General features: G+C 42.0%; 1 protein-coding gene across 4 annotated transcripts in view; it reads right to left on the reverse strand.

Annotated features, from left to right (window-relative positions):
* The window catches only part of PCDH17 (protocadherin 17), a 109,394-nt gene extending 96,295 nt beyond the window's left edge, over positions 1 to 13,099 (reverse strand). For all 4 annotated transcript variants that reach the window (XM_069602162.1, XM_069602161.1, XM_069602164.1 and 1 more), the window contains exon 1: positions 9,650 to 13,099. In XM_069602162.1, coding sequence (XP_069458263.1) covers positions 9,650 to 12,220 — 2,571 coding nt within the window. In that variant the 5' untranslated portion in view covers positions 12,221 to 13,099. The remainder of the gene's footprint in view (positions 1 to 9,649) is intronic.
* Positions 13,100 to 15,454: the final 2,355 nt, after the last annotated feature.

Consider the following 15,454-nt stretch of genomic DNA (forward strand, 5'->3'; position numbering starts at 1 on the left):
GGAAACACTGACATAACCTTTAACCAGACCAAACAGAGCCACTCTAATAAGCAGGCAACACCAAAACTAAAAATGCGCAAGGAAAAGAAAGATCCTGGCAGGAATTAATCTGCCATTTTCACACATCTGCCCAAGGGAAGCATTGTAATTGCAAAATTTACTCTAAGACTGCTGAGACTCATAGTAATTATGTTTTTTTTTTTTTAATAGAAATAGCCACAGGTGGTAACAAATTGGGTTTTGAAACAGGGAACTGGGCAGGCATTCTAACCCAAATTACTATGTAATTGTCTCAATTATATAAAAAAAAAAAATCATGGAAAACCTATTGCTCAAAATCAGAAAAAAAAAAAAAGTCTCCTTAAATGTATTCCCTGTCTTGTTTCTTCCAGCTTAGTCATTTTGCTTCATTTGTTGGTATTAGAACAGCTGATGTGAGGGCCACACTGCGAGGGTACTTTTGTCAGTAACCTTATCTTGACTGGGAGTGGGATTTGTTTACTAAGATAGTTCACTTACTTTTGGCCTTATTATCATCTAAGAATAAATACTGTCTTCCTAGAAGGTCAGGATCTGGAAATTTATCTAATAATTACTATCCGTGCATCTGCCAACACTTAAAGTATAAGGTCATAAACTATTTTTTTCAACCTATGTATTGTATCAAAATATTTCCTATTTTTCATATAATATCTTCTCTCAATAAAATGTATTTATCCTACATTTAGATTCATGCATTAGCACCAATATATTGCTCCTAAAATGACAAATGCACTCTGTGCCTATGCCATGCCAACTAAGAGTCACCTATATCTCCAAACATTTCTTATCAATGAGAAATTTCTGATTTAATCAATCAAGATTAAAGTAAGAGAGTAAGGGTTTGTCTAAAACAAAAAGAAAAAAAACAATTCATTAATGTTACACAAGGTCTTCCAAAGCTAAAATAATAAACATAAAGCAATCAAGCGTCTTGCCTTAAAACTATGTGAAGGCAAATTTGCACAGAATCTTTAATTCTGTCTTAATGGGAATGCTTGTAATGATAGATGGTTGATTTATCTTTCATTTTTCATGGTTTATAGCTCCTCTTATTCACATTCTTAGTGCATTAAGTTGATTTGGGATAAACTATTTTAAAACGGATGCAAAACTGCCAAAGCAAAATAGAAATTGTGTGTCTTAAGAAGACACAGTAATAGAAGTCACCAATATCAAGCAATTTCCTGGTTTTTGCTGATAGAATATTGAAATCAAAACTAATTATTTTTCAAGTTGCCCAGAAATTTTTATAACTAATATTTATATAAAGATGTATAACTAAGCAATTGCCAAATTTGAAATGGAAAAGATTCCCTTTTTGAAGCTATCTTTTTTTTTTTTCAAAAATACTAAAGGATAACATTTTTTCTAGCAAGTTTTTCTAAGATTTTAAACATATTCTCTCTCAAACATTCTAACTTCTTACTGTTACCTATAATAGGGACATCAGTAAAAGTGCATTTTGGTAACCTCATACTGTGGATGGATAATCCTTCTTGTGGCAATTATAAGTGAGTTGTTTACATATATATATATATCAGTTCTGCATATGCAGTTTCTCTGATGTTGTGGAAAAATAGCAAAAATCTATCAAACATTCAGTCCTAAAATAATCTCAGTATATTCTGTTAAAATATACTGTGTGCAAAATAAAATGAAGAGCTTTTAGCAAAGGTTTTTACATGGGAATCTGTGAAAATAAAAGGAATAATATATCGTAAGGGTGAAAACCATAGCTTTGCATTTTGAAACCGATACAAATGTTTGTTCTGAACATAAATAAAAATTAAAAATTTTTCTAAGACATTGATTGTCTAAAATTGGATAATACAAATAAAAATGAAATTTTGACCCTGTGAACATTTCTTCCTATATTAAAATAATTATGATTCTGCTTTATAAAAGCTATCAAAATTTGGGATATATGTATATATTTTAATTTGAGTTTTACTGAATTGGAGGACCTGAAAATTCTAGGTATAAGTATGATCCAATCATTGCTTAACAATGATTACTGACTCAGGTAGAAATATTGTAAAAGTATACCAGTTGATGACTTATGCTTAAATTACCTTTTTAATGTTACCATCAAGTAAAGCTTAAGAAAGCATACCTAAGCACGACAGTTGCTGGAAATTTACAAACATGTATCCAGTGTTTCTTGAAAACAGCATATATCTATGAAACGATTATGAATATATAGCTTTGAAAACATGAAATAGAGCTTTAATATTCACACTTTCGTATTCTACAAAGGCTGCTTCTAGTTGATAAAAGTAGTAAACAAGAAATTTTCCTTTAAATGTGCCCTTTAATATGCTTAACTAATTAAAAATCAATCAAAAATATTACAAGCCTAAAAAATAAATATTTTTCTTACATCGTGTATTCTACTAAATAAGTTTACAAGATAATAGCCATCTTTACCTTGCCTGTTTTTCACTCAACACAAATATGGTTCATGACCATTTCAGAGAACAGAAATATAAAGAAAATAACTCAAATCTTTAAATATTTCATAATGTATGAAATAAAATGCATTTCTTATCCCATTAAATTATTTTAATATATTCCATTCCCCTAATCAGAACAAAGTCTATTTATGTAGATTAGTTACATCTAAAGTCTAATTTATCCAACCTGTATTTATCCTTTGATCGCAAAGCTTGTTAACTTAAATGGTCTTTTATTGTTATGATTCATTTTCCCATAATTATGCTGTTTAACTGTCTTATTTTTTGAATAAATATATGCAAACGTGCCAATCATATTTAGCACAGTTATGCTAGATGCTCAATGAACTGTAAGAGTCATTTCACTACAATAGAACTCCTTGGAATAGATCCAGGGCAGAGCCTACAAATACCAGTAATCAGAACAAATAGAAGTATGTCACATGTGTATCAATAGATTCTCTCAAACACTGTCTGAAACCGATTTTACAGTCTACCACTGGAAGAACACAGTGCACGAGAGTGAAAAGTGCCACCCACACTCCACAACTTTGCATCTGTATTTTGTTACATCTTTTTTTTTTTTTTTTTGCTTTACCTTAAAAATATTGAATTTATACTTCTGCAGTAGCAAGGATGCAAGAACAGGCTTCTGCTTAGTCACAGGACAGAATGTTGATGCCATTAAGAACTTCTTTATTATGAGATAATTTATTTCAGGAGACCAAAGGATAGCAATACATCACTGTCAAAGCTAGTGGTGAAAGCTATGACTAACTGTAAAATACTGTGTGCCTTTGAAGGGAATTCTTGTCAACATCTCCTTTGCTAAAACGGGTTGACAATAGGTTAGTGTAGGTCCAATGAAGATTTAAAAGTGTTTTGTAGATGGGTGTCAGAAGTCAACACTATCTTCAAATTGATAGGCAAGATGACCATTATGTTAGTCTCTAGCAAATAGACAGTCATTGATTGAAGGAATTCAATAGAAAAAAAAAAAATACCCTCTCCCCAGTGACTTTACTAAAAGATGGCTTAGCCCAGTGGGATTTATTAAACAGAAGCATCACTGAGGGGAATACATTCTGAAGCAATGACTAAAATCACAATTAGCAGGTGCATTTGTAAAAATTTACACACTATTGAGTGTATTGCAAGACTTCTCAGCATAGGGGAGTTAAGTTTCACCTCCTGACTGGCATGAGACCAGTTCCAGTGGCTTCACTTTCCTCTCTGGTTTCATCAGCAGGCTCCCAGCATATACTCTCACAGTGCCTCTAGACACCCCACCACACTACCTGGAGAATCAGAAAACTTGGGTTTCCCACATTGCAGGCAGATTCTTTACCATCTGAGCCACCAGGGAAGCCCCAATCTACGTAAACTCCAACCTACTGTCCACTGAAAGCCAGTTGTTCCTGAACTACTCTGGAATAACTGCCTCTATTTTAAGGAACTTCAAAATGTTTGAAGCTTTAAACAGTGAGATTATCAAGTTTAAAAATATTTTCAAGGAAAAAGAAAGGTTTGAGTTCATCCTAGAAAAGAAAACTACCTTTGAAATAAAAAAGTATTAAAATGGGCTAATGTTTGTGCTTGACCCTTTATATACATTATACTGAAAATGTAAGGACATATACACATGTACATGCATACATTAATTTTGCCAGGAAGTTTGATTGTTCACATTTTCATAAATATGAGCAGAGCCAGCCTTCACTGAATTAAGGCATGTAAACCTTTATTAACCTTAAATTTTTTTAAATATTTTCTTAATTTACATCTCTTACTTATATAGATGTATTTCTACCGCATTTAATACATAAGCAGCACTAACAGTGAAAAATTTGAAACCGGACAATAGTAGTGAAACATGATGAAGTATAAATATTACCCTTTTCAACAATATTAAATATTTATCCTCAGATTTAAATATGTATATTTCTTAGTCTTTTAAGAGATAATATTTGGGATTATTTTTAAAATAACATTTAGTTTAACCTCATATATAAATGTGTATCTATGCGTCATAAAAAAGTAAATAAAATGTACTATAAGAGCAACTTTATAAAGAAAAGGTTTTAGAAAATATGTTCTTGTTTTATTTTTTGACTTTGACTTGATCAATATGGTGATAGGCAACAGATAATGCTTTAGAACATGTAAATTTATTTTCTTGACTAAAAATATGTTCAAGTAGTTGAAATAGGAATTTTAGAGCATGCTTTTCTATGGCCTGCTATATCTCATGATTGCACACAGCCTTAAATAACAAGATGATGCCAAGAATAAAATCCTCTGTGTAGACTTCTATATAATAGCATTTATTGATATTACAAAATTCACTCATAGAATTCAAGAAAAATTGTAGAAGTCACTCAAAGAACTTAAATAAAATTAAAAATCATCTTACTTTTACATTTTAAAAGACTGATAAAGATGTAAGAATAAGACCTTAAAGATAATAAACTACTATCTAGTTAATATTTTGAAAATGTTTTTGAAAACTAAAAAATATTGGTTAAAGAAACTATTACCTCATGAGCAGTTAGATCAGCTGATACTAAAAGTGAGCTTTGGGGTTCTAGTTCATGTAGTAAAAATGTTATGACTTTTTAAAAAAATTTATTATAAAATAGAGAAATGTACACAGATTTACACTGCAGCTGAGATTTTCAAAAGCAAACACAAAACTAAGAAAAAAAATAACATATTAAGAATGATAATAATTTGAATTTTAAACTCTTCTCCAAAGAAACTCAAACTGCTGCAATCCACCTTAACTGCTGAGTAACTTTTAAAGTTTACTCCTACTTTATTCATACTATTTTTAATATATAGTAAAAACAGGAAGCCAGCTTCCCTGGTGGCTCAGATGGTAAAGAATCTGCCTATAATGCAGGTGACCCAGGTTCAAACTCTGGTTTGGGAAGATCCCCTGAGGAAGGGAATAGCAACCCGCTCCAATATTTTTGCCCGGAGAATGCCATGGACAGAGGAACCTGGTGAGCTACAATCCGTGGGGTTGCAGAGTCAGACATGACGGAGAGACTAACACTTCAACTTCAAAAACAGAAAGATATGCTTTATGATTGTGTATTCACGTGAATTTGAAATAGAACGTAAACCTATCTTTTAGAAAAAACTTAAAAAAATGAAACTGGACAAGATAATTCTAGAGGCATGCAGTAAGTTAGGGATATTCCGTTCTTACTCAGCCCATCACAAACCCTAGAAATAGAGACGTATATCAAGTTTATGGAAATAAGTGCATGTAACTAATAAAACGGTTTTGTCTTGGAACAACACTGCAAAAGATTCTTTAAAATCATGAATAAAAAAAAGTTATTCACATATTTTGTGCTTGTTACTGAAATGCCTACCATACCAGAGTATGAAGTTTTGAAAATTGTGGTCTTGAGAACTCATCCGGGCCCCAAGCTAAAAATCTCTTAGAGAACTAGGAATAAGACAGACAATGGTTAATGTTGCTAGGAAAGATGTATTTTGTCTTTCACCCTTTCATTCTAAGATACTGACTTTATTATCTACATTATGATACTAGAGTCCTATATGCTTCAATCTCATTTTTATATATTTGGATTGACTGAAGGTATTTTCATATGTTTAATTCACTTTTATTGAAAAGGCCATCCAGGTATATCAAAAGGATTTTCTTTTCTAGGATAAAAGTCTAAAGTCAACCAGAATGTGAATCTTTTAAAATTGAACTGTAAAACACTGTATAAGAATGTATTCCTTTCAAAAATTTATTTTAGTATATCTTATTCTGTTGGCTCAACATATTTTCTTCTATGACAGCATATTAAGATGACTACATTTTATGTGCTACCAAAAAAAAAAAAAAAAACAACTGAAAACACAGATGTTTAAACAAAACTGGAAATTCTCCCACCAGTGAGACGTCCCTAGCCTCCTTCCTCTTCACAACCAGGACATCACTGAAAATATCTGTGGAAAATTTACCTGGTTACCTAATAAATAATTCTTAATAAGTCACGATTAGCAGTAACTCGTGACAATTAGTAATGACCTCCACTTGATTTTAGATTCTCATACTAAACTATGAAATAATTCACATGAAAACTGCTCTGATGAAGAGTGCTTTTATAAATTTGTCTAATAATCTATTTGTCTAACTGACCATAAAATCTGTGTTCCTGTTTTATTCCAAATTACTTTTGTGGCTTTAAAGTTAATAAGATATTTCACTATAATAATATTGTATTCTGACCACACTACTGAGGATGTTTTAATCACTAGCCAATTGTTTGAACACTTTATAAACTGACTTTACATGGGCTGAGCAACTTGAAGAAAATCTGCAATACAATACTTTTTCACAAACCACTGTTTTACACCAGCTTACATGATTTTTCGGCATCTATTCTCAATAAAAATTCATGCTGAAAAATCTATAGATATTAATCCTAAAATTTTAGAGCCTGCAACTCACACAAAATCTTTTGACAAATTTTAATTTGAGTTGTAACATGAGTCTTATAAATCCCAAAGTTACTAAATTTCATTTCACCACCCTTTAACAGTGTATCTCAAAACAGTATGATTTTTTTTTTTTTCATTTCATCAATAGAAATACACTGGGAATATTCTAAACAGCACCCAAGATGCTGGAAAATAAAGATAAACCAGACCCAATAGTTCCTACTTCATCTTTATTCTGTGGATTAAAATTCTTCCTTCAGAAATACACGGGTTTAATAGTATGTTTCCTCAGCAGGTTGTGTTAAATAAATACACACTAATAAATGAACTTGAAACAAGAATATGGGATGCCTGAACACTTTAATTTGAGCTTGTCACTTCAGCACAAAGTGTTTGCAGCACACTAGTTTAAAAAAGAAAGAAAAAAAGCAAGGTCACTGTACTCAGTTTGCTCTGTTCCCCATAATAGGCACTGAGAAGAACCTGACAGGCTTGAAAGGAAATTAACATATTAGGAACTTAAAAGGTATCCCTTATAAGACTGCAAAAACTACCAAGGTAGAAACAATATGGGCAACTGAGCCAGTCTGGAAATCATTTCAAGAACTTAAACTTATCCTGTGTCTTTATATCATGAAGTAAGATTCTAGAAGAAAGGGAATAGCAGGAAAACAAGGAAGTTTGCCTCCTTTGTTTTCTGTTTAAACTCTCTCTCCCCAGCCTTGTGTATGTGTGTGTGTGTGTGGTGTCTGTATGTGATTTGCTCTGGCTCAAGTTTTACAGCTAATGAGAGGAATCATCATCATCTCTCCCTCGGGCAATGGCCAGATTCAAGAACAGTATGGTGTAAACACTGCACAGGGACCCCTGTCCATCAAAGCCTCCTGGGTACTTCCACCCAAGATTGCTCCTCCCTAAACTGATCAGGAATCAGGCTTGCTGAGGATTTCACTGCACAAACTTCATTCTTATTGGACATTGAATAAGAATTCAACTCATAGTACTTGAAGTGGAAGATTAAGTATTAATCCTCTGTGATATCTCTTTAACTGTCAATGGTAAAACTATAAGAAAAGTATATAACAAGTGTATTTATAGAAATTATCATAAATACCAGTTTTACACACAGACTTTCATAGAAACTATTTTTCACGGGAGAAATTTCTTGTTCAGTTTTATAGAGATCTCCAAAAATCATAATTACAAGTATATAGTAAACACTGTAAGAAATGGGATTTAAAATTACAGTGGACACTCTAGTATTCAGTAGTGTTCAGTATGAGTCTGATTTACAAGGACATTAAAATATTATAAGACACTGTTTTGCTGAATTTTACTGTTTGTTATACTTCTGTTTAAAATGATAAAATTATGAAATTCTACTACTCTGTTTTATAATAAATGTTTTTAATAATAAAAACATTACTGAGTCAAGTGTCACTAAAAGGTATTTGTTTTTTCAAAGCACAAAATTTTGAGTAAATTATTTTCATTTGCCCCAAACTAATTTTCCTCCCAAAATGTCACTTTCAGTAAACTCAATTTCAAATTGCAAGTATTGCTCATCCAGAGTAATCTTTAGCAACACACACTGATAAGCAAAAATTAAGTTTGTTTTGTGGCACAACTCAATAGTAGATAAAGAAACTAGGCAGTAACTAAACACAGTACAATCAACCGCATTTGTTAGGCTAGCGCCCATGCTGGGTCAGTTAGTTTTTTTCATATACCAATAATGTGAATCTACTATCTGATATATATTAAATATCACTTAGATATACTGAAAATATGCAGTAGGCAAACTAAATGCATCCTGGAATTCTTTTTGGTACAGGTGCCTTTAGTGCAACTTTGCTTCCTGTTTTCACAGCAAAGAATGAGACCACCCCTCTAGTGTACTCTGCTCATCTCTCAAGGACTTTAAGGAAACAGATCAGGAAAATCACAGGACAAAGTAAATATAAACTTTTCATAGGTATATATAAGTCATATTTAGAGCCTATACTTTTTCAAGTTTCTCAAAGATCTTCAGAGCATAATTCACATTTCTAAGCTTAAGCTACACTAATGCACTGTCTGCAGTTTCAGCTGAAGAATTAATAAGATTTGTGTCCTTTAGAATACCTTTTAAATAGAAACACTGATCTGGGAGGTGGTGGTTAAAACTGATACTGATTCAGGCTCTGAAAATTCTGATGGCTTGTTGGTTGATATGCTGTACTTAAGTAGCTTCTTTTAAAAAGTAGTTAACTACTTAATATTGGGAAGTATGTTTCTTTCTTATGCCATCAGATTTTTTTTAATGAAATGCAAAAATTTTAAGTGAATTAACTGAAAAAAATATTCTACTCTAGTAATCCTCTGTTGTGGAGAGAAATGCAGACCAGCAAAGTAAAATAAACTGTGAACACTGAACCCGGGTAACATTTTAAAACTTATTAAAAAAAATAAACGTTTAAAATGCAACAAAAGTAAGACATTTTACATCTTATAAATTTTCGACTATTCACATGGGAGGGGTTATGTGTAGACTATGCTGTGCAGGCAGTGGCCAAAGTGGAAATCCTTTTCAGTAAGTGCCCCTCTCACAGCTGCTGGCAGTGTGGCTCTTCCTGTTTCAAAGGTTTCAGGATAGCTCCCCAAGCCAGCAAGAAAGTGAAGTCCCAGAGATGCTAAAAGTCTCCTACCTGAATTATGGACATCCGCGTGGCTGGGGTCTCGCTCGCGTTAGTCCCTTGTCCGGTAAAGCTGGTGTGGCAGCCCGCGTGGCCCTGGGGAACAGTCAGGTTGTTGGAGGCCGGTTTGAGATACATCACCTCGGACCGAGGCGAGCTGAGCGGCAGGCGCGTCTGGTAGTCGAAGTACATGGGGGAGGTGGCCAGGGAGGGGCTGCTCACCACATTCATGACGTTCATGGCGTTCCTTTCCTCCACCTCGCTCTGCACCAGCATGATATCGTTTTTGTTGATCTTCTTCTTCTTGCCCTTGCCCCCGCCCAGCTGCGGGTGGCTGTACTCGGCGATGCGGCAGTTATAAGTGCGAATCTCCTTGTTCTCGCGCTTGCACTTGACAGCGATGGTGATCATGGCCGCTAGGAGGATGATGGAGATGGTGCTCAGGGTCACGATGAGCGGCAGCGACATGTCCCAGTGGCGCTGCTCGCCGTTCACCCGGGGAACGCCCTCGGGCAAGGAGCCGCTCACCGAGCGGATGATGAGCTTGGCCACCGCCGACAGGGTGGGCTTGCCATGGTCCGTCACCTTCACTACCAGCTCCACCACTGGCGTCACGTCCTCCCAGAAGGGGTGCAGCGTGCGGATCTCACCGCTGGATGGGTCGATTTCAAACAGGTGGTCGTCGTTCCCGTCCACGATCTCGTAGGTGAGGCGCCCGCTCTCGCCAAAATCGCTGTCGAGGGCGCGCACGGTGCTCACCAGGTAGCCCAGACCGGCGTTGCGCGGCACCTGCAGCTCGGCTGTGTCGTTCTGCAGCGTGGGCAGCACGATCACCGGAGCGTTGTCATTCACGTCTAGCACTGTCACCCTCACCGTGGCGTTGCTCTCCAAGTGCGCGGGCGCCCCGGAGTCCTTAGCAAGCACCTTGAACTCAAACGCCTTGGTCTGCTCATAGTTAAAGGAGCGCAGGGCGTAGATGGCCCCGTTGGTGGGGTTCACGGACACGTAGGTGTAGATGGACACGTCGCCGATGTGCGAGGGCAGGATGGAATAGGACACCGTGCCGTTTTGGCCCAGGTCGGGGTCCTGGGCCAGCACCGAGCCCAGATACTCTCCTGGGATGTTGTTTTCGTGCACCTGGAGCACGTAGAGCCCCTTCGTGAAACGAGGCGGGTTGTCATTCTCGTCCAGAATCTTGACCGCGAACGACTTGGTAGAGTTGAGTGGAGGCGAGCCCCCGTCCCGCGCCACGATCGTCACGTTGTACTCGTCCTGGGTCTCGCGGTCCAGCGGGCGGTCGGTCACCACCGTGAAGAAGTTGTCATAGTTCTCCTCCAGCTTGAAGGGCACGGAGCCTCCCGGGCCGCCAAGGCCGCCGCCGCCGCCCGGTCCGCCTCCTCCCAGGACTCGGCACTGAAGCTGCCCATTCTTGCCCGAGTCTCGGTCGGTGACCCGCACCAGGGCTATGACGGTGCCGGGCGGGGCCGCCTCGCTCAGCGCCCCCTGGCGCACGGAGACGAAACCGATGGACGGCGCGTTGTCGTTGCGGTCGATGAGCTTGACCGTGACCTTGCAGTGGGCCGGGATGGGGTTGGGACCCAGGTCTCGGGCCTGCACGTCAATCTCCAGCATCCCGTTCTCCTCATAGTCCAGGTTGCCCTTGACCCGGATCAGGCCGGTCTTGGGGTCGATGGAGAAGAGCTCCCGCACGCGGTCGGGCACGTAGCTGCTGAAAGAGTAGAGCACTTCGCCATTGGGACCCTCGTCGGCGTCGGTGGCGTTCAGATCAATGACCACGGTGCCCAGCGGGGCGTTTTCGGGCAGCTCCACCAGGTAGGAGGGAGCCTCGAAGACCGGGCTGTTGTCGTTCGAGTCAATCACCTTCACGTTGATCTGCACCGTGGCGGAGCGCGGCGGCTCGCCGCCGTCCAGGGCGGTCAGCACCAGAGTGTGATGGTTCTGCTGCTCGCGGTCTAGCGCCTTCTGGATAACCAGCTCTGGGAACTTGGAGCCGTCGCCGCGGGACTTGACGTCCAGCGCGAACAGGCCGTGGTCATCGCGCGTCAGCAGGTAGGTACGGAGCCCGTTCTCGCCGGCGTCGGGGTCGTGTGCACTGGTGAGCGGGAAGCGGGTGCCCGGGGCTGCGTTCTCTGAGATGTCCATCTCAATCTGGTCCGAGGGGAAGGAGGGAGCGTTGTCGTTGATGTCCTGGATCTCTACCTTGATCATACAGATCTCCTTGTCATTGGCGAACACCTCGAGGGACAGCTGGCACTTGGCGTTGTGGCGACACAGAGACTCGCGGTCAATGCGCTGTTTAGTGTAGAGGAGCCCGCTGTCCGCTTCCACGTCCAGCAGGTGCGGAGCAGAGTTCTCTAGCACCCGATAGCTGCTAGACTTGCTTCGCCCGCCACCACCGCCGCCTCGCTCTGAGGGCGGAAGCCCGGGCTGCAGTCGAGCATCCTTGCCGATGTTGCCGATCACCGTGCCGGCGCCTTGCTCCTCCGGCACTGAGTAGTTCAGGTTTTTGAGCGTCAGGGCAGGAGCCCAGAGGAGGAAACAGCAACAGATGGAAAGGTACATCCCAGACCGGCGGGGTGTTGGCAGAAGCAGCCGGACTGGAGGGGCTAGCGGATGAGTGCGCGCCAGCTTGGGGCCCGGGGCGCAGCTTATGCGCCCGACGCGAGCCACAAGTCTCTGGATCCTCTCTTCCTTCCGCTCCCGGGATGCGGCACCCGGCGGTCTCTCCTTATTCCGCACAAGTTCCCCGAACCTGTTGATCTACAGCATCCGCACTGGGCTGGGAGCAGCGGTGCAGCGTAGCTGCAGGGGCACTGAGCAAGGCGGAGGCTCCCTGCGGCTGGGGCCGAGCCCGGGGCTTTGTCTCTCCCTCCTGGACTTCGGGCGACTCAAACTTGAGCGATGAGACCAGCGATAAGAAGGAAATCGCGTCTGGGGAGGATGGTAATAAGCTGAAGAATCCGTAGGTTTTCCTCACTCCCGCTAGGGCGCTGCAAATCCACTCCAGCTTTTTGCCTCCGGAATACTCTTCACACCGGGTGGGGGAGGGAGCTGGGAGGTGTGTCTCTAGGCAGATCAGAAAGTGAAATCCTTACTTGTTTCTCTTCTCCAGTGATAAAATTGATGGGAATAAGGAACAACGAAGAAAGAGTCAGATATATTGAAGCTTCCCTGAAGCCTTGTGAAATGTCTGCTTGCTTCTCGGGTTGGTCTGTTTTCAGGCAGTGTTTTGCTGCATTTAGAGATCTAATCTTGCATTGGCGGCTGAGGCAGCGGTGGCGGCAGACTGCATCTCCAAGCCAAGGGTGTTTCTTTCTTTTTTTCTTTTTTCCCTCCTTCTCTCTCTCCGTTTCGAGCAGCCGAAGGGAGGGGAGGAAATGCAGCGCAAAGAACTAGTGTCCGGATTTGTAGTTTCCTCCCTCCACGAGGCTCCTCCCTCTCTTCCTCGGAAAAGGCTCTCGCCCAAGTCGAGGAAGACACAGGCTGATCTGCGTTTGCGGTTTGAGTCTGTTGGGAGGGGGAAAATGTAGAGACGTATCTCCGCCTCTGTTGGTAGAACGCACTCTGATTTCCCTACGCTGAGCCAGTAGCCGCAGCTACCATCCCATTCTCTGCCCGCGAGCAAGGACTTCTCTCCCTGCAGTTTAATTCCAGTTTGCTTTTCTTCCCAGGCGAAAGGAAATCAACAGGCAACTCATGGTTGGATGTGCAGATTTGAAGGGGGAGGGAGAGGCGGAATAAAAAGGAAGGGGGAGCCACCCTCCCAGTCCCCGCACACACACTCTCCCTGTCTCTCGCTAGAAGGGAAACAGTCTCTGCATTCACAGGGTTGGGCTGTCAAGTGCCTCTCTTTTCTTTCTATTCAGCATCTCCTTCCAATGGCCCTGCCTCCCAGTCCTCTTCATCTAGAAAGGAAAACCTTGGCGAGGAATAAAAGTAGTGAATATTTGAAGCGAATAAAGTGCGGGCTTTTTCTTTTTTCTTCAATTTTTTTTCCTATAGTAGGAGTGGGTTGGATGAAAGGAACACATCAAGGTTTGGCGTGATGCATGCTGCAGTCTCGCTCTCGCAGTCTCTCTGGGCGAGTCGCGAGGGCAGCGGACGAAGAGCTCCGGCCGCGGCGGTCCAGCCAGGGCACCCGCCCCGGGGAGCTAACGCCCAGGGGATGCTAGGCACGGGTCTGTCTACACATTATCGGATTCTCGAGGCGCCTCGACAAACGGGAATGACACATCCAGAAATGCAGGTGTTCCGATCTGCCGGATGAGTCAGAAGCAGCGGAACGAATCGAATTCACTCTCGCCTCATGGTCCTCCCTTCATAGACATTAGTTGTGGCTTCTTCCTAACGCTTTCTCTGACTCACTCTACAGAAAGAAAAGCCAGATTCATGTTTTGGGGGAAAAACAAGAAAAAGCGAGAGAAAGGGAGGGAGAGGAGGAGGGAGGTGAAGCTGAATCCAGCGGCACTTTTACTCTACCTCTTTCTGCCGGAGTCCGAGGCTCTGGAAAGCAAGGCGTCTGTTTTGCTAGGTGTTTTTATTTTAAAAATAAAGGCGTAAAGGAACCCCCAAATCTTTCAATCTTGGGTGAGGAAAAAAGAGAAAAATAAATCTGGATTATAGAGACTGTTCACAGCTTAGCTCCGCATCACAGTTCACGATTTTCCTGTCAGTGTTTTCTATTCACAAAGTCCAGTACTGGTGTGCGTAGTTAATTGTGCAGTCCGTTGTGGAGGCTTTTTTTTTTTCCTCCTTTTCTGTCACGGGTGGTCTCTCTCAATCTGGTGCCTGACAGGATCAGCTCACAGCCTGGGAAAGACGTGCGGATTTCAAACCAAATAAATCCATGTCCGCAGGCACAGCACCGGTGGAAAGGAAAGGTGAAAATTCAACAGTTGGAGCGGCGTTCCCCCGGCCGCCCTCAGCTGCCGCATCCGCCGGGCTCGCAATCCCCGCTCTCTCCCCAGCGCCTCTCGCTGACTGACTCTATTCACCTCACGCCGCCGCTTAAACATTGATACTGATTCCCCGCCAGCCAATAGGCGCGAGGCCCCAGGCCCGGCCTCCCCAGCCCGCGTCCAATGGGAGAGCCGGACAGACGGCGGGGGCGGGGCCTGTGGCCCCGGCGCCTCAGAGCCATTGATCAGAGCCGCGAGACGGGGCCCGGCCGGGCTGGCCCAGCCCCGCGCTCTCCGCGGCGGGGGCGCCCTGGGCCTCGCCGCAGGGTCCCCCGAGTCTTAAACTACCGGGAGAAAGCCTCCTCCGTCTTCCCCTGGAAAAAAAGAGAATCTGGAAAAAAAAAAGTTTGACAGCGATTGATTTATTGTTTATCCGATGTACACGGAAGCCGTAATCGCAGAGTGCTTGCAGAATGAGATAGCTGCGGTCTTCCTGTTGGGCTTCTGTTTCTCTCTCTCTCTCTCTCTCTCTCTCTCTCTCTCTCTCTCTCTCTCTCTCTCTCTCTCTCTCTCTCACACACACACACACACACACACACACACACGAACGCACGCACCGTACACTCACCCATACCAAGGGAGGCGTAGATCTTCCGGCTGCGCGTGGACCCATCTAAATGAGGTGCAGAGGGGTGTGTACGTGTTTCTGAGGCAGGGTGTGTGCGTTGTGTATTTCAGTGTGTGTGTAAATGCGAGGGTGCTGGCGCGCCCGCTTCTGCCCGCGCCTGTGCAAACAAACCGCGAGCAACAGCAATCAATATGTAACTTTCTGCATCCTCAGAAAAATCAGCGGTCCCCCGGTCCCCCGGTAAGGAAAGTCACTTGATTATGAAAGTGC

This window comes from Ovis canadensis, chromosome 10 (assembly GCF_042477335.2).
Source record: "Ovis canadensis isolate MfBH-ARS-UI-01 breed Bighorn chromosome 10, ARS-UI_OviCan_v2, whole genome shotgun sequence".
In the NCBI taxonomy this organism is placed as follows: Eukaryota; Metazoa; Chordata; class Mammalia; order Artiodactyla; family Bovidae; genus Ovis; species Ovis canadensis.